Source organism: Platichthys flesus, chromosome 9 (assembly GCF_949316205.1).
Source record: "Platichthys flesus chromosome 9, fPlaFle2.1, whole genome shotgun sequence".
NCBI classification, from domain to species: Eukaryota; Metazoa; Chordata; class Actinopteri; order Pleuronectiformes; family Pleuronectidae; genus Platichthys; species Platichthys flesus.
Window position 1 is genome coordinate 11217831 of NC_084953.1, and position 20636 is coordinate 11238466.

Below are 20636 nucleotides of genomic sequence, written 5' to 3' on the forward strand. Positions count from 1 at the left end.
ACCTCAAGCTTGCCCAGAATACCATTCTTGCTGGACTGTAATTCAGTTTCAAGTTGCAGTTGAAAACAACAGCAGAGTATAGAAGCTCTGAATAGAAACAATCTAATATCCAACATGCAAGTAGGATCCAATTAACCTGCACATTTACATCTTGGCCCATCTGACTTTTTATTAGAGTATTACTGGCACAGCAATTTTAGAAATAAAAGCACAATGACTGATGCTGGTTATTAACTTTGTTTTCTCTCTTTAATTTGATTTCTTTTGTCATTTTCTCTGGATCAATGGACTGAAACATGCACTGCAAGTGCTGTGGGTGAGCAATTTTTCTATTTCAGATCTCCTGAATTGCTTACCTAACAGACTAGAATTTCATTCCTTATTTTGGGAGTACATCTTCCCGAACTCACTCACGGGGGAAATAAGAGCAGATAATAACCTGTTCAAATTAATTATTAAACTTGATTAAACAATGGTTGGCACAAACAATCATTTCGCAGGGATCTAAAATAATTCCCTTCGCCAAGCCACTTAGGGGGAGCATCAAAAAATTAACTTCAAATACAACTTGGAACCGAACAAGAACAGTGGGTCTGTGAGTTGGTTTATCTACACGATTGAAACCACTGGTGTTCCTTTGGACCATGAAATTGTAATTTGTTCTGCAAGCATTACAACAAATCACAGTTCAGGGCCATGCCAGGACTGTTCATTGCTGCTTAGCTTATTTTAACTTGTTATCTGACAATATCTCTGTGGATAATTATATTTGGCTCAGATAGACAGGTAGAGAATACACATAGAAAAACCAGATCTAATCCAGGGCTGTGCCAGGTGGAAACCGATGGCCTCGAGCCACAGATAATGATGAAAAAATCACTCTCAGCAGATCCAACAAGCAATATGAATCCTTACATGCGATTATGATTTGTACTGTTAGTGCAGATGCATTTGAGCATGTTTGAATATTTCAACATGTTTTCATCCCGGTGTCTATTGTGTATGTCTGTGGCCATGAAAGCTTTTTAATGCCAGTGCTTGTCTGCATGTTTCTGTGCGCATGTACAGTATTAAGCAAAAATAATGTAACCAGCATAAGAGATTACATTCTTCGACTTGCTTAAAACCATTAGAGAGGAAGAAAAGACGACCAAGCGGAGGGGATTACTCTGGGCTGAAATGTGGAAGCGGCAGAATACAGCGAGGGGGGAAACAAGGGCGACATTGACAGTGTAGCACCGACAACAGCACTAGCGAGGGATCAGGTTAAAGAGGCTGGCAGAGCTCCAACTGATTGTTCTAGGAAGAGGAAAGAGCAGAGAGAGAAAGGAGAGAGAGGGATATAGGAAGATTAAGACACTGGAAGAGAGAAAGAGAGGGAGGCAGAAGGGAAATGATAAAACTACAAAGGCAGGAGAGATTCCATCTCACAAACAGCAAACCAAGGGCCTTTGCCACCAACAGCATCCTGCCTTTGATGTATACTGCATTTATCTCGCACTGAGGAGGAGGAAAGTGGTGCTGTTGGTGGTGAGGAAGGCAAGAAAAGAAGAAGAAGAAGAAAAGAAGAAGAAGCCATCAGCATTATGTGAAGCATCAGACCCAGAGGCATACTGTATGGAACAGCCACTTTTGATGACTACTATTCTTTGCTCCACGTTGAGGTTGCGGCGGCAGAAGTGGGGTTTAATGAAGGGGGGGGCAGGGTGTTGCGATGATACTTGTCTGCAATAACTATGTGTAGCCAGGCTATAGAAACCAAAAAAGGAATGCAAATAAAAGAGAAAAGGACATACAAATAAGCTGTACACCCAGAGGTCATTCCAGCCAGCCAATTGAAGTAAATCAAGATGGAGGAGAGGACTTCGGCTCAGGTTAGTATGAGGCAGCGGACCTCTTTGCTGATTTGGTGTACAGCATGGTGACATATACTGACCTGGGCTTGAGACAGCACTAGTGGTGGTGGGTTCAATAATTGCTACAGGGAGGAGAGGAGGGGGAAGAGGGAGGGGGAGGGAAAGAGGACATTCATGTATTATTAACAGAATGGAGACGTAAAAAATAAGAAATAAAAAATGCATGCAAGGACAAAAGGACAGGGAATGGAGACAGATCCTCTCCATGCATTAAGGGCTGGTGTTTTCTGTGGCAAGATGCAAGATCTGCATGCTCATAAACTACACGTCCCACTTGCCTCAGATTTGCATGGGTTACTTCTCAGACAAAAACGGAGGGGAATCTGGGAACTGGGGCTGGTCCAACGCCCTGAAGGGGCTTTGTGATCTGATAACAACTTTCATCATAGTTGTGGTATGCTAAACAACTTGCAGTGTCCCACTTTGATGGTGGAAGATCACATCATGCTCGTATAGCACCCATAATTTCATCTACACCTTCCGGGCAGTCCTTAAATCACATCAGTTTGATTTTATTTCCCCTCTCCACAGTCTTTTACACATTGCATCCTCCTTTTAGTTTTCATGAGCCATAGGCTGAATAAAGCTAAAACAGACCAGATACTGAAGCCACCATCTTGTGTGTGAGATGTAATTAAGAACCAGAGACTAGAACCTGCTACCCATGAGCCATAAAATATTATATCTATAACATCAAGAAACTGGTGAGATGACATATTTTTTTGTCCCATATTGTGGCAGAAGAAGTTCTTCTTTTGATGAGGTTGTTGATTCCAAGTACCAAACACTTCTGACTCACGGCTAAAACCATATACTGCATTGCGACATAAATTATTTAATGCTAGTTTGGAATGAAGTAATTCCTGTAATGTGATCATTCCTACCCATTTGACCTGATTTAAATAAATAAATAACAGAGCTTTTTCTGTTTGGTAAACAAGCACTAAGTTTTGGATAAGCTGTTAGCAGCCTATTGCAGTGACTCAGTGGAGCAGCGGAGTGTGTGTGCTGTTTCCTTTCCCTCAAGTTCCGGGAGTAACATATAGAAGCTATGCAATTCTTTTAATCATCCGCTTATAGTAATGAATTTGGTCCGGGACAACCAGGATCACAATAAGTGGTTTCCACTGTACTAGAATTCTGTTGCAAGGTGGAGGCGGCACGGAATTTGACAGAGGCGGCTGCTTCTCGATTCTCTTTACAGGAAGAACCCTGCACAAGAGCACAACTCAGAGAGATGCAGTGCTCCGGTTCATAGGGTTGTTTTAAGCTTTGTGATTTTGACATACAAATACAGGAACTTATACTTGCAGCTCAAAAAATCTATTTATGCTCCCAACAAAGGTATAAACCACCTTTCTCCAGAAGGCTTCATGGCGGTGTAGTAGCTTATCTCTCACAAGGGAAACCATGGCAGCCATGATTACACCTCGCACGTAACCACACACAAAAATAATACGACTTTATGTTGTTGCAGTGAGCTGCTGTATCTAGGCCACGCGGTAGCGCAGGGGCCTACTTTTCTCTTCGCTTTAATCCATTTACATGGGAACTCAATATGGCCGTTTGAATTGAGGGACAAATGGGGCTGTGCCATAGTCGACACCAGGCTCTCAGTCTGTGATCTCTGTGTCGCTTCTCTGAAGAGTGATCTGCGTAAATGACTTTGTTGCTGTTACGCCATCGACAACAAAACCTTTGCTTTCAATTGATTTCATCATTCAATTTGGAAGGGGGAATTGTGTGGGAATCAGTATTCATACATGGCATGATATGGCTTTTCCATTGGTATATTGGTGGTGAAATGGTCGAATTAATCTTTTCTTCCACGATGTTTCCACTCTAGGTACTCCTGAGGGAGCCGATATGTGAAGACGGTTTCTTTTTAGTTCTTTCTTCAAACAGGCAGCTTGGTGCTATCTGATTAATACTTGAGCATGAATTCACCAGTGAGTCATTTCATGAGCTCTCAGACACTCTTCCATTAATGTGGAACATTTCTTTTGACATGCAATCTCTCCCTCACAGCTCCAATCTGACTTGGACTCCTTCTCTCCTTCAGTAGAGCAATGCATCGTTTCACGTACTGTATGGCAGTCGACCTATAGCACAGTCCGCTCACTTGCGAGATAAAATGCATTAGTTTTCACAGCTATTTCATTTCATGGAATGCTATTCTCTTTGTTCTCTGTAGACAGGATATTGTAAGAGATTTATGAAACATGGAATCAATGTTCATGTTGGGCCGGGCTCAGGGTTTGCTCATCACAAGTTTAATATAATACACATCAATTACGGGTTATGGACTCTTGTCAGCCTTTACACAAAAATTAGGTGTGTTAAAAGCTAAATTTCACAATAACAAAGACAAGATAGTAAAGCAAAATAATAATCAAACTAATAAAGCATGTAGCCCAGTAAAAAACTTAGTAAGCATCCATTAAAGTAATAGTTTTAGAGGATAAATAGTCCACTGCTCCATTTGAGAAAAAGATCCAGTTATTATCATGCAGCAACACATTGTTTGTTTGAACTGTTCCATCTATTCTTAAACATTTATCCCTGCAGGATAATAAAATGGAGGATGTTAAAGGAATACGTAAAAGGATCTACTCTGTAATTTTGTTGCTGAGCTGGGCATGTATTCATGTTAGTCTTTTAGTGCATGCACGTCCCTCTCTGTGAATCCATTACCCCCTATCACATTTATAAGCCCTATGGCTCCACTTGTGATCTACAGATAAAAACATCATAACCCAGTGGACACGTGAATCTTTGCCCCCTTCACCTGCACACCACAGTTCTGCTGATCCAGAAACATAGTGGCTGCACCTTATCTTTACACAGTCTGTGGGCTGAACACCACACGGCATGGCTGCGCTAACAATGCTAGTCACGCTAACTAGTTGCATCCCTGCTGACTGGAGCGCCTCACACAGAGGCTCATACACTGACAGGAGCACCAACCTGCGGATAAGACATGATGGATCCATACCTATGCTCTGTGTGGCCCATAGCTAAACAGTTTTTTTTTGTTTCTCTTGTTTTGTACAAAGAGCAACTTAATTCAGTTGTGCTTCTGCTTGTGTGTTTAGGGGTCATTTTCACAGGACACAAGCAAAACCTTGCTGAGCAAATGTAGGGAGTGGGAGGCTTGGTTATCTGGTCTTAGTCCAAGATGCTGGTGCTAATGTGACATCGAGATGCAGTGAATATCATATATATATATATGTATAACCTTTAAAGACTGTGAGTCATCTAATTAGTTAGTCATCCAATGTCATTTTGAATGCTGCGCAGAGTGTATATCATCCTGTGGGCGTCCACTGGGCTCAGTCATCCAGGGACAAATGGCCCAAGCAGTGCATCTGGCCTCCTATCGGTGTCGATGAAGGTGGGTGGGGGGTGGGTGGGTAAAACTCCCATGGCCCGCTGGGCTACGGGATGAACAGTGCTACAGCACAAAACATTTCCTCATCGCAGTGTGACTGGAAAATGTTAATGTCTTTTCTGATTGTCTAAATATGGAAATGCAGGCTTTCAAATGATAGGTAAATGGGGCAACACTGTAAGGGTGCTTTTGGGGATAATAAAGGACACTGCAAACTCACTGTTCACTTTATCCAGCTTATTTTGACATGCAAGTATTTTAAGATTAAACCCCCTGAAACAATGTCAAACAGAATACTACTTTAAGATACTCCTATATACATGTTAGTGATATAACTAGTAGATGTTGCCAGCGCACCATTTGTCTTATGAGACACGCAGACAAATAAATATAAGTTGAATAGTTTTTTTTAACACAAAGATGAATACAATCCCTAGAATGTGATACACTGCCTCCCCATCCCCAAATGGCTTCAACACCATTCCCCTGCATTTTGAGCTGTTATCTTGCACCTACATTTCAGGTTGCACCTTTTATCTCCCATTTTCCTGCAACCCTGCTCCATGAGTCAGGTACAATCACACGGCGTGGAGACAAACAACATCATCAACAACAATGGCAGATGAGGAGACATGTCGAAATGACACCTACACATGAGGTGATTGATAAGCGTGACAAACAAACACGACGTTCATTAACCAACTAGCCAGCAGTGTCTCTCCTGCCTGGGGGAGGCTGAGCACTGACGGAAAGAGAGAAACTCTTTTTCTTCCCCATCAGTCTCTTCTGCTTACTGCTCAGAGGGGGGAGGAAGAGGGGGGGGGGGGGCACAAAATGAAGTCAGGGGTATAGCTGGAGAAAATCTCCTCCAGGGCTTAGCCGAGGTGGGCCGGGGGATAAGAGCTTGACCAATTAAGCTGGAGGACTCCTCAGAAAATAGGAGTGAGCAGCCTCAGTCTTTTCATTGCAGTTCACTTGCATCCAGCACATGAAATTGGAAGTTGAAATAGGGATTGCCCGTGATTGTTACTGCCTCGCTAAAATCATAAGTTGTGTGTGTGCGGGTCTGGTGTGCATAGGTGTATATGTGTACGTGCAAGAAGAAACTGTGGGAGATATATCCGGCAGTGAATGCTTTGGTACATTTAAAAATAATTCTTTTGTCAATTCTTCTTTTCCTCCTGTATTTTCCTGTTTATCAGTATCAGTATTTGGCTTATCCTGATGGTTTGAAGAATCAAATCAGAGGATTCTGAAAACGCCTTCAGAACCACAGTAGTACAACCTTGACGTGTGTTACACTCAGGTGGGAACTAATGGGTGAAACATTCTGCCATTGTCTCACGAGTAATACTCAATATGTGTCTGAAGGAGAGTTATAGTAGGTCGCTCCTTCCTGCAGCTATACATCCAGCTCTGCTCCCAGTAGACCACATGCACATTAGACTGTATGACTCACTCAGGGTTTCAACTAATTCAACTGTGCAATAATAACAGTTAAATCAATATGACATATGTGCAATACTTTGACAGTTTTCATTTATTATTGTTCATTGCGTTTATAAAATGAGTGTATTTCAATATCTTCTCTTCCCGTATCTTGTGTTTACATGGTGAAAATAGAAATATAAGACAAAATGTTAACATTATCATCAACTAAATATTATTGGCAAATGATCAGACAGTAACACTGATATCGGTGTTGTGTCTCTGCTTGGCAACAATAGGCAATATAGATTAATGACTAGATTGTCAAACATCATCACTACACTTAGTCACATTGTCTTAACTATAAATATGTTACTTCACCTGTCTCCAAGCGTTTGAGCTGTGAAACCAGCAGGTTTTCTTTTATTTCAATTTGACATTCAATTCCTTCTTCCTCCTCTTTTTGGTGTCAGATTTGCGAGTTGCTACATGTTATCACAGATACTCATTTTTAACTATAGTCATCTGTTTTCACAAGCAATTCCCGCTGATGTGCTCATGTTGAGTCGTCTACAGTAATTACCCTACAAACATTTGCTGAGCCAGCACTAATGGTTTATTAACTAAACTATATTATACAAGACAACAAACATGCTGACTGCATCATCTGTCCACAAAAGCTATTTGGATGGTTCTAATTTATGGTTATGAATATACATTGTCCAGGTCCAATAAAGTCCAGGTGAATCAACAAATACTCAGCACCTGCTGTAGTTGAAAACTTCTGTTTTTCTATGAATCTGGCATCTTTCTTAGTTTAAATACAAATGAGTGGATCTAGTCTCACACAGCAGGCTTTCTATTCCAGTGTGACAACTTTCATTTGGACAATTTCTAATACAAACTGACAATAACAACACAAAAAAATCAAACATTAACGCTATATTTGTCTCAGAAAGCCAATACATCATTAATGGCGACTGCTTTTCTATTATACACACTTTGTGGTTCGATTTGATCCTGAGAGTGGAGGAAAATACAATTGAAGGTACTGAGATGCAGAAATTAATCACAGCATGAACTGCACCTGTACAAGCGCTGTTCACTTGTATTCAATTAAAGACAAATTTTCCATCTGTAAACATAGAAACAAAACAAATCCTCCAAAGTTATTTCCAAGCTATCATCCAAGCCTGTTATCTTGTACAATTCATTACACCTTCGTAACTTAACAATTGCTCAGAAGCACAGACAATTATGCCAAGTGCTTTTCCATCGTATTATTCGTTCATTCACTGATGACACTGGGTATTGTGTTATTCAAACTGCGATGAGGTATAAAAAGCCCTATGCACACACAAGCACACACAGAGTACTCCAACAAGTGGTGACAAAGAGGTTGAACGCTTTCTCTCTGCTCTAAAGAACCCAGCTTGTGTTTTACCACAGCTTTTAACATGCTGCTTAAAGTGGTACTTAGCTGAACAAGATCACAATCCCTTACTGGTGGTTTACCAGCACAAAAACCCAAATGGTCTATCCTTACTGACAGTTATGAATTATAACCACCAAAGATAGTGAGGACATGGCCATTCAGCTCATCCCAGGTAGCCATGAAGTGGTGAGAATCTAACACATCAATGTACATGAAGCCATTATACATTTTGTTATTCTCCGCAATTGACTCTCTTGATAATTTCTTTTCTCTCCTCAGGACCAGAACGTTAGATCAACTTTATATTTTCATCAAAGTTGGAGCTACACTTTGACAACCACTTTAACACAAGTGAGGCGGGTTTAGGGTTAAGTCTTCGCCACCTCTGCAAAAAGTAATCGGATCATCCTAAATCACACGATTAACCTAGTTTGTGTACAAGTAAAAAAATAAAATGCATTATCCAAACTTGATAAAAAGCGAAGAAAACCAGAAGACGAGAAATGTCTGCACACCAGTTGATGTTCCCATGCAGAAACCTTTTGTCACATGCCCTTCTTTGGACCTAGATGATCTTTGACCCAAGCAAGGCATGTTAAGGGTTAAATACGATTACTTTTTCAAGATGTAAGGGAGCCACTTCAAAAAGTTTGTATTCCTTTGACTTTCCCTGAGAGAAAGCTGTCCCGAGCGTGATCATGGCCAACCTTTCACTGGACTAATTTAAAGTGACTCTCTTACGTTAAAGACAAAACAGATTTACCCAGCTCAAGAATGAGGACCTTTCAACTGCTGAATCATGACAACAGACTCATGAAGGTGAGCCCTGAATGCTTAGTTTTTTTGCTTTGTAGTTAATCTCCAGTGGCTGCATTCCACAGATTTTTCAATGGGAATGACCGTTACTTGACCTTATCAATTAATTTGCATCCACTGTAATGGAAACAATGGAGGAAACTACTGTATCTTCACATACATACTAAATTTCTTCACCGCAAACCACCCTCATTCTGTTGCCACTTATAATTCACCTCAATGAATGATGTTCTATCAAATATGCATGCCTCACTCCCCCCCCCCCCCCCCCCCCACCTTGCTCATCAATAGCTATCGACTGATTCCAAAATAGCAATCCAAAGTCACCCGTGGTGAAATCTAACCTCTGGGCTTTGTTATTTGCGTCAGCGCACTCGCGAGAGCGCGCGCTGCAGCGATTGCTTGCCATTTCTCATTAGGAGCGACAGCAGAATTGCCATTCTCTCCATTAGTGGAGATCATGAGAGAGAAACGGAAGGAAAGAGAAAGGCTGTGTCTGCAAGAGTAAGAGAGTGACAGAGAGAGAGAGAGAGAAAAAGAAGAGAGACAAGAGTGGGAGTCAGCAAGAGAGGACGAAAGAGCGAGGGAGCAAGAGAGTGAGATAAGAGAATCAGATAAACAAAGCCATGATAGCAAGAGAGACAAAGAGATAAAGAGAGGGAAGAGAGACGTTGGAGGTGGCAGCACAGGAAGCTGCCTCCTCTGTCTATTCTGAGGGTTTCTTTGCCGCTCTGCCTTTGAGGCCTCGCTGGTGTCACATTAAGATCATCCATTTGAGGATCTGAGACAAGGCTTTGATGTTCTTTGTGCATACACAAACAGGAGAGTGGAGGGCTCCTTTGACAATTGCCAACATTACAGAAATATCTTTTTGTATTCCGAGTCTCTGGCCTGCTAGGGACAGTGTTATCATCAGAGGGTGCAGCGCAAACCGGTGAATAATTTAATTCACCTGTTCATATTTCATCACTGAATACATTAAACTGTTTTTTTTTCCCACATATACTCACTCTAAAACATTGAGGGAAATCTGGTCCCAAGCCCCTCGCTGTCACTGCTGTTGTTGCTGCTTGGCAGGTACAGCGGGCAGACAAAATAACAGTGTAGAAACATGAAATAGCACCACAAAGTAAAGTACAAGGCTCTGAATAAGTGGAGAGCTCCTGAAGTTTGAGATTGTATGTAGACGTCTTTGAGTTTTAAAGAGGTCTGTATTCAGAGAGAAGAACGACTGTGGACTAGAACTTGTTTAAAAGGATTTTGCGCAGCATTTCCTTTTTTGAAATATAAGAAAATCAACCACTCAACCCTTTCTGTGCATCATGCGTCATTGATGCCGATGCGTTTTCTACAGAGCATATCAGGATCTTTACATGTTTTATATGGATATCATGCCAGTTCAATGGCAAAGACTGGAAAAATAATCCCTCTGCTACACATAATTTCTGAGCCCTTTTGTAAACTGTAAATATTTCCAAATGTCTGATTATGCTGTGGAGAATTCATTTAAAAATTACATTTAAGATTAATCTCCATGGCCCTCAGAGGATAAGCGCTCAAGCTAATGAATGACTGAATGATTTTAAAATTATTTGCTCTTTATTTGTGTACATTGCTTTGGGCTTTCAGTAATTTAAAAATCAGTGTTGATTATTATAATCACCCTCTTCTTTATCAACTTAATGTACGTAAGTTTGTTTCCAGAAATATATTCAATAACTCTGCAGTATTTCACTGATGCACCAGCAGCTTGGCCTCTAATTATTTGACTCCTCTCACATTCAGATAAACACCTTATGGCAATTTAGAATCCATGAAAGGGCTTGCTCTCAGACCTCTGTCAAATCTGAAACATACACCTACTTGATTTCCGACGTAACATTAATGACCTGTGTGGATGCCTTTGTAATTGCAAAGCCCTCACCTCAAAGAAACATTTATTTTTCAGCTGGTGTGTTTTCTTTTCCAGTACACATGCACTGGTGGATTCTGAAAGCAGACATACACCAACACACCCACACACTAAACATACATACAGACTTAGCAACTACTTTAGGCAGCCAACATTCACAACACTGATGACTAGGAAATGGGAAACAACCACTGCTGATGATATGTGGGCACTCAGCTGCAGCACTGGGTTTAACTTTAAAACTTCAGAGGGCATACACCCCCAGTGAGTTCTACAACACCCTATCAGCCCTCTGACTCTTCACAACTCCAGACAGTCACAAGCAGGTAGAAAGTCAACTTACGAATGAGAGGCACACTGGCGTTAGCCGTCCCGAGCTTGTTGGAGGCGACACATGTGTAGTTCCCGTAACGATCCTCTGTCATGTTGGTCACTGTGAGGACTGATCTGGAGCTGGGGCTCTTGATGTCGATGCCTTGACCTTTGATAATCCTGAAAAACAGAACCCAATCAATACAAATGAAGCTTGTGTTCCTCACACAAAGACACACACACAGTTTCAGGGGGAGCCAGCGTTGACAGCACAAATGTTAGTCATCTTTAAGTGGATCCTCAGAATGTACAGTGCTTCATCGCCCTCTTCAACAAATCTGTTTATCCTGTGGTCCTTCACTTGGTCCTTGGAGAGTTGCTCTGGGGGGAAACCGCTGGGTGCCTCTTGACATCTTGCTTATTATTTGGATGCAGGTGCATGAGGATTACTATGAATCCTATTCCAGTTGGGACTGGCATCTTAGCATCGTAGAATTAACAAATGTTAAATGTTCACTTTGATATCCTTGATGATCTTTAACAGCCTGTAGTGATTATATATCACTCTGTAACGGAAAATACCACAAATCCTGATTGTGGGATTATTGTGGATATAAATTTGATGTGTGTTGCTGCAACAGTTTCACATTATGAATAATAATAACCTCCAGATAGGGAAGCATGTTTCTATCCTAGCTCTACTTTGGCCCATGACCTCCAGCCTGGCTCAAGTTGCTGTGGCTCGAGTTGTGACCTTATGTCCAGCAAATATCTGCAAATCTGTTGCTCCCTCTGCGACACCAACTTCAAATGTTAGCTGAGCATTCTCTGATAATATTGGTGGATGTCTCACCTCGTCACCATGAAACTAGTCACTCTGTCAGAGTGAAAGAGGCATCCCAACACACACACAATCACCAACTTCCATTAAAGAATGGGAGCAGTGAAAAACCAAGGGAGAGATTTGCTTGTCAGCCATGATGGAATAACAGCATCAATACATCGCCAAAATGAAAGGTGGCCCTCACTTCACATGCACATCAAATTGGTAATAAAACGGTTACAGCCAGTGCTAATGTTTTACAGAAATTACACATGTTCTGTGCAAGTCTGTGAAAATTATAAAATTAAGAAATCACCGTTTAGCCATGTAAGAAGTCACAGAAAGAACAAGTCCTTGAATTAAGTAAAGAAGAAACATGCCAACTTGCCTTCTTAGCAATTTGAATAAATTGAATCCAGCCCATAATTACAATTAGCACAGTGTGAGTTGATGATTGAAATTGTGCTTACCAGGAGTGAGTAAATTATGGGTAATGGGGGTAATTTGGTTTTTAAATTCAAGAACTGACACTTGAATCGCAGCTGATTGATGTATGTGCCGTGAATGATTTGAGCCAGTTGCCAGCAAAAATTTTGATTAAGATGCAAGGTGAGGACAAGGGACAAATGACGTCTGTTGGAACATTTCTGTGAACTCTCCCCAAAGACTGGACGAGTAGAAGAACAAACAAAAGCCCTGCCTGACAGAAACAAATTAGACCAAAACACCTTTCCTAGCATGTCCTTGTTCACAATAAGGCCACCATCTTGGCTTAATGTCAGCATGAAAGATGGAAGTTTAGACTTCAACTTGAAACACACTGAGTCTCCAGACTTTCTGGTGGAGTTTGGTTGAAACTGTATTTAGTCATAATCCAACAATCTCTAACAAAATATTCATGCTTTCCACATCCGTAAATCCAGGCAATTGATAATCCGCCAAGGTCGAATAAGTTTCTTCACTTGCAGAATGTCGACAGTTCAGGATTTTACGTAGGGTGGTCTGAAGTCCATAATCTGAGATTGCGGTTCTTTAAAAAAACTACTACTGTGTTTTGTTTAGACTTCTTAGATGTTAAAATGTTTTCTACCTTTCACACTGGTTATTAAATAGGTGAAAAGAGCAACAAAGTACCTGTTTTCAATGTCATACATTAGCTGCAAACATGTTTACACTATGGCTGTGAAATACAGCAAAGTTTAAACAATACTTAATGTCTGGCACTTGTTTCAAGATGCCTGGAATAAAGCCAATGGCTGCTGGCAAGAAAAGAGATCTGTGACACAACAAAGAGGCATCCAGTGGATCTGGGTGATGCTACTGGTACTACTATCGAAATAGCTCATACAATAAAGCTGGGCTCACCTTTTCTCGCCCTTGTACCACTCAAATGTTGGAGAAGGCACAGCAGCCGCCTCGCACCTGAGCAGAGCTGTGCGCCCCAGACCAACTCCATGGCTTTTCATCTCATGGATAGATGGGGCAACTGGAGAAAAAAACAAAGAAACAGAATGTGTTAGCAGAGAAAAATACCAGTATAAAGATACATCTGTTATCACAGACATAAAGGATATCTTAAGGGAAAAGGTTTAAGTGCCAGCCAGACAAGGAGCAATGGGGGAAGGAGAGCTTTTGTACTTGAAAGTGACAGCCACAGACTTTGTGGTCAGTGCACACATTACATAGTGTAAACTCAAAACTCAGAATCTACAGAGGTGCAGTTGGGGAGGGGAGAGGGCAGCCATCCCCAGCATTAGGAAAAGGAAATGAATTGCACTGCATGGTGATAAATGGCTTAATGGAAGTTCAAAGACTCAATGGCGGAGGCAGGTTCCGTGAATGCGGAATGAGGATCCTTTCATGTGCTGAAATGTGCTGTAAATCTCTTTGCGTTTGTCATGAAGCCAGCTTTACATTCCGACAGACTCTTAAGCAGCCAAGTCCTTTTTACTTCAAATATTTACCCTGCTTATAGTTACACAGCCTTGAAAGAAAGAAAATTAATACATTGAAGTTGTATAGAATTGCAACAATTGATAGAACCAGCCAGACAAAAGGATTTTTAAACACTCGTACATTTCCCTTGGTCACAAAATGACAATACAAATGTTTCACTGGTTACATGGGTAATTACTGGCCATTATCAGAGAAATGCAGAATTCATAACGTGTGGAGGGTAAGTGATTGAGGACAAGGAGTGTTGGCTCGAAGCAGCACTGCTCCTCACAGAACTAGTGGATACTACCCACTGGTATTATCATGACTGTTTCCCCTGATTCTCCATAAATCAACGCTGGAGAACTAATCATTATAAGGTGCAGGGTTCAATCTGGCAGTGGGTATTGTGTAAACTCAGCTTGACTCCGAAGAGCTTGACAAATGATAAACAGCCAATCTGAGCAAACAATCACATTCACGGCCAGCTGACATACAATACAAGCAAAATTACTTTGTGTCGGTCGTAAAGATTCTGATTAAAAGCCCGGTACATTATAATACATGGGAAAAAAGCCTGCACTCTATAGGGTCAGTCCTAAATGAAACAGGAAATTGCCCAGGCATGTCTGAAAGTAAGATGCGGTGTGTGGACTATTTATATTACTGACAAAAAGCCTTCAAGTACGACTTGTCAGTCAGGACTCAGGTCTGTATCCAATGGAATGGCCTGCAAACCTTTACCTGCGGTTGCATTTTGAAATGTTGAAAAGATTGACCCTGGTGTGGACTGCTGCTAGCCTGGATGCCAGACGAACTTAGCCCCGCCCACAACATTTGAGGTCGGGAAGTTCGGTCTGGAGTCGCTCCGTTGGGGAGAAATTATGCCCGACCGGGCCAATCAGATTGTCAGGGCGGGCTTTATACTATGATGGACAGATGATCAACGGTAACGTAATCAACCACGTCATCAAAGTGCACTTGGGTTGAATTTGTTTTCTACACATCTCAGCTCTCCAGCCTGCCGCTGGAGAGCTGAGATGTGTAGATGCTGCCATTGAGTCTGTTTAAGAAGACATCGACAGCGCATTCATTTTGAAAGAGGAACAGAGAACGTGGAGGCGACGCCAAAGCACTGCGCTAATCCCTATCGCGCCGGCGCTTGGCTGTTCACACCGGACGCTGAAGTGACGCTGAACGGCGCGAGGCAGCCTTGGCGCAGCGCGGTGCTTCAGCCTCCGGTGTGACCAGCACAAAGTTTTAACATGGGAGTGGATGGGAGCCAGCTGTTATTTAAGGCTTGGCGCTTCGGCATCGCTGAAGCGTCCGGTGTGAACCTGGCGTTAGTAAATAACTCAAAATGCGTGGCTTAACATACGTCACATACTACGTTGCTCTGATTGGTTGTAGGTCTATCCAATTGAGCGAAGAGGAATTTTATTTCCTGGTTCGGTTGAAACACGCCCCATAATCACAACCTAATGGAGCGGTCTCAGACTCACATTCTGACTAGAATTGTGAGTCTGACAACGTCAGGCTAGACTGCTGCAGCTTCCCTGGGATGAACAACGCAGAGATACTACCTGGCGTCCATCTCCCAAAACTGCAAACAGTTTAATCCAGTATCTGAAGGTGCAGTTCCTACAAAACAGGCTAGTTCTGGTGTCATTCCATGTGTGTTACAGTAAGGACATGATTCATTATGAAACATATATGTGTTTCTGTGAGACAGGGATCTTGCCAACATCTGAGCCTTGGTTCAATGGAGAGAATTTAGAATAGATTAGTCTCTCATCCAACTTGTATGAATCTGTGTAGATTGATGAGGTGGGATGCAACAGATCTGTGTGAGGTGAAAAAAAAAAGCATGTGAGCATTACATGTGCTGTATGATCCTGTGTGAGAGGCACAGAGAGGTGACAGCGTGCTCTGTGATGATGGATGCCCTTTCCCCAACCTTCTTCTGCATCATAATGAGCCCATTCATATGAAGAGAGTATGTTGATTTCCAGTCCTTGCATATGTGTGCCAATTATGCAGTAAGTCCCTCTTCCTTGGCTGAGCTGAATAATCCGAAGGACTTGATGCCGTGAATCAAGTGCTGCGTTATGCTACAGCTTCTCCTGTTCATTTATCAGTGAATGAAAAGTTGAATGCCATGCTGCGAGGTATTGTTAGACCTTGACTGGGCGTACTGTACAACCTGTGTGTGTGACTAACCTTGGATCGATGCAATACCTAAAGAAAACTTTTCTGATTTCAGATCTCCCTATTTTTTAATCACCCACAAGCCTGACCGGTCGCAAAAAGCATCCTACGACCCAGCCGGAAAACCGGACCAGCATCTTACAGGAGAGCCATATCTTACAGGAAAGATCAGGAGGGCTTGTATAAATCTGAGTGTTAAGTATTCGACAATGTACAACATAAATACTTAACAATAAAGCAGGAACAAGTAGATAACACTGCACAGCACATAAATATAAATACACAAAAACAAGTATGATAAAATCAATGCATTACACTGCCTGACAGAGGCTCAGTGAATCCTCATAATCCTCCAGTGGTGTCATTGTGCAATGCCATTGATTATCTGAAGCCTCTAAAAGCGCCAGGGTGACCTGGCTGTCAAGCTGTACAGTTACTAGGACAGTGGACACGCTGGCCCAGGCAGGGGTGTCAATACTTGAAACCTCACACACAAAGTCAATGTTGTTTATGGTTCTATCAAGATCACAAATCCACCGGCACAATATCCGCCTATTCGCTTTAAGAGGGAGCCTTTCTGATGTGTCCCCTTTTGTTAAGAACTAAATGGATAAGCTATTTGCCTAATGGAACACTGTGTTTTCTTCATTAGACTCAAAGTCGGAACTTGGATTGCTGCCCTTTCAGATGGTTGGTTTATAACAACAACAACCAAGTAAAAACGGAAATCTTGCTGGTCAAAATATAGTATGAGCACCACAGGCTATCCCTCCTGGGGGTGTAAATATACAATACAAACTATGATCCAATGTCAATCCAGACATAGTGTATAGTCCATCACTGTCTATTCAATCAAGGGCACTGCTCTTAAAAGTTGACTTAAGTTTTTTTTCAAATTGTCAAATTGTCCTTTTGATCACTCAAGTCACACAACTGTTGCAACGTGCTGGGATAAAGAAAAATATCCTCCACAGATTCATTTGTGGTCCAAAATGGTCAATTGTTATATGCATTAGGGATGGGCTTTCGATTAAATAGTCTTCATCGATCGTCGGGAGAATTAATGACGAATTTTCGATTAATCAATCATATTTTCAAGTTCAAAAATTCACTATTTATAGGCTATATTAAAATGAAGTGAAAAAACAAAGCGTGTTTCCTCATTGAGATCTTTATTACAAGATGCACAAAATATGCGCTGCGTAATCTTAAGCAGCGGAGCCGACAGCTAGAAGCCGGAGCTACAAAACACAACTGAACCTTGTTTTTTTTTTCTCCAAAATAATATTATAATAATAATAATATAAAAAACCATCATGTTAAACAACAATTTAAACACATCTATATAATACTTAGGTCTGACAGGTTTTGCCAGATGTAACTCAAAACTATCAAACAAGGCACCGAGTCGAGAAACCTTCATAAAAATAACCAGTAGCTCACATACAACTTCAGTACCAGCCTATGGGTTTGTGTTGAGAAAGATGAGCATGTTAACAATCCCCAAGGTCAGACGCGAGCGCAGCCTGGTGACCGTCAGTCCAGCCGGCAGAAAAAATCGCTCTGAGGAGACTGACGTCCCCGTGATACACAGGTAGCTTCGTGCTAACTTGGCTAGCCTGGCCGCGGCTCCGTTCTCTGCGCTCCCCTCGTCTGTGTCAGACAACCAGGCTCCTCGTCTCCCCCAGAAATGGTCCCACTCTACACTTCGCCGTGACCTCTTAATGTTTACTTTGGAAATGGAAATACACGGTAACTCGCAGCCAGTCGCAGGTAACTGAGTAGGCCTGTGGCGTTTTTTTCAAACACTGCCCCCCGTGGTCAGATATGTAATTAGTGAATTACAGTCTTGATGAAAAAATTATTTCCTCGACTAAATTCCTAATGATCAATTAATCGATCGTCGATTAATTATGCCCATCCCTAATATGCATAACAATAATATGAAGTCTTTTCAATTTTGGAATTGGCTCTGTTAAGAGAGATCACAGTCATAAAATCCAGCCCAATCCAATAATTCCAATTCCAACTTGCTGGCATGTCCTAAATCATCATATATTGTGCAATGCACCATCAGGATTTGGAGAGTAATGCAAAGTACTGCACTAAAAATCATGAAGGCCCAATATTCCAGGTAATTTAGTGTCTGGAGACTGCTGTTGTGGTGCTGTAAATCATGCCTGGAGTCATGGTGACTCCACCAGATGGGGGTGAGGGGTTGGGTCCAGGAATAGCACAGGCAAGGTGGAGAAATGGGCGCTGTAAGGCCCTGCCGGGTTGACAAATGGCCTGTTGTTGGTCGATCACAAGCCGACTTCCTTTACATTTACATTCTGTAAAGGTTGTCGTCAAATTAAAGATGCTGTTTCCAAAGTGTCTCTACAAAGCACATGAATACAAGCATGTTTAGGATGAACGAAATGTTTTACCTCACTAATATGAATGGGAGGAGTTTGTTGGGATAACACCACACCTTAATGTATAGGGCTTCACCGAGTTGTCTCTCTTAAGTTGTCCTCATGTGACTATTAAGGATTAATTGGTGTGCTTCAAGATTGAATATGATTTATTTAGCTACAAACTATTGTTTGCCAAGAGAACCCACAGAACGCAAGGCTTTTTAATTAAAAGATCAATTAATAACCCTACCTCTTCAGCCAGATTTGAAAATGAGTTTTCATTGCAATTACGAAATGGACTCATCAGTGCATGACTTATCAGCTTACACACAGAGACATTGTTCCCCACCGCCATCTGTGGGCTTCGTTGTCCTGTTTTTTTGTCAGTCAGGAATGGTTCTGCTGCCAAGATTTATTAATTTATTAAGATTTCTATTCAGAACAGCTAGGGAACATTGTGTTCCTTCTTTTCACACAATGCAAAGCGTATAAATAACCAGCTTAGGGTACAACACTGTGTGGGTCGTCAGCGGTAGGGATTCAATCTCCTTGTCTAAATTAAACACTAAATGGGTGAAGGCACCCAAATTCCTACCTTTACACTGAATACAGAATGTTGGGGAGCTCTTATGAGGACCACTCTACAACCAACATATATATATAGAAAGACCCTAATGCATTAAGAAAGTTCAGTTGGATGGCTCCACTTTTGGCAACAATACAAACTGATTTTGATTAGTCATAAACAAACGGAAGATGTCGCAGTGTCAAACTTTCTTGAAGTGGCTCTATCAAGAACATTTATTCTGCAGAAGATCAAGAATCCACTCATTTATTCAAGCCCCACATGCAGCAAGGAATCCAAATAGCAATCAAGACGAGAGCTTTGGAGGGATGTAGAGAGATGGATTTACATCCAAACAGCTCGAGGGTACTGGCTTTAACTCTACTTAGGACTGGATCAGAATCCAATTCTAGGAAGCCTTCTCTTTTGAATTGTAAGCCACAGTATTTCAATGGACACAGCAAACTGTCTTCAAATGCTCATCTGAGACCTTGAGTCTGATCTTCAAAAGACAACAACAGTCGAATGATCATTCATTTTACCTATGATCCATCCGCCTTGTCAAACCACTGCAGAGAGGCAGAGCTGATCGCCAGAACATACACACACGCATACATTTATTTTCTGAAAACCTAGTCTAAGCTAAACTACTACTTGCTAAACCTTAACGTATATCTTAGAATGAAATCATTTGCATTATGTGGACATAAATTCTCACAACGAGACAGTGTAAAGACCAGAGAGACCACAGGAGACACACACACACACACACACACACACACACACACACACACACACATAGAGCATGTATTTTATAAAATGTAAATGCTGTGGACACCTCTGCAAATGTCACAGTGAATAATTGTTCTACATGAACACAAAATGACACCGTGCAAACATACCAACACTCCACTAACTTGTTTACTTTGGTGTCTTTACTTGACATTATAATTTTGGGTGGTCATGAAGATGTGTCTCCTGACCACAAGTAAACAACTTTTGCCTCTTATTTATCCAACATGGTCATGACTCCCCTGAACAACTCTGTCAGGAGTCAGAGGAGCATGTTGTGGGTGTATCTCCCAGGGCAGTGCCTGAATCCCAAACAGGCCCCGATGGCTGGGGCTTCACAGGGGAAGGCAGGGTCGGAGCAAACAGAAGACAAGGTGATGTAACGAATTCAAAGTATTCCAAGTACGTCACCGCATTTCAATTACGCTCAGGGAATCTAGAACTGGCTGTAATTGCTCCCAGCAGTTCTAAGGTGGGTGCTAATAATTAATTAAAGAATGATCACAGTTTTGCTGGCCAATTACTGTACGCAGCAAAGAAAAAGCGAGGTGCTCTTTTTTGGAAGAACACGGCCACGGTGAGTGTGTGAGCAGAATTCACAGCTGCAGGGCACTGGAGGAGGAAGGAGGCGTACAAATGGCTGGCAAACTCTGAGGCGCAGAGGGCACAGCTTCACTCTGCGAAACAAGTGAAACCTTGGCTTG

At 41.7% G+C, this 20636-nt stretch overlaps 1 protein-coding gene across 2 annotated transcripts in view; it reads right to left on the reverse strand.

Moving 5' to 3' along the window:
- Positions 1-20636, reverse strand: part of negr1 (neuronal growth regulator 1) — a 124531-nt gene that overhangs the window by 26236 nt on the left and 77659 nt on the right. Inside the window, exons 5-7 of one of the 2 annotated variants that reach the window (XM_062395595.1) lie at positions 13399-13519; positions 11242-11390; positions 1937-1978 (exon numbers count right to left, since the gene is read on the reverse strand). In XM_062395595.1, coding sequence (XP_062251579.1) covers positions 1937-1978; positions 11242-11390; positions 13399-13519 — 312 coding nt within the window. The remainder of the gene's footprint in view (positions 1-1936; positions 1979-11241; positions 11391-13398; positions 13520-20636) is intronic. The other variant, XM_062395596.1, reaches the window with a different exon arrangement.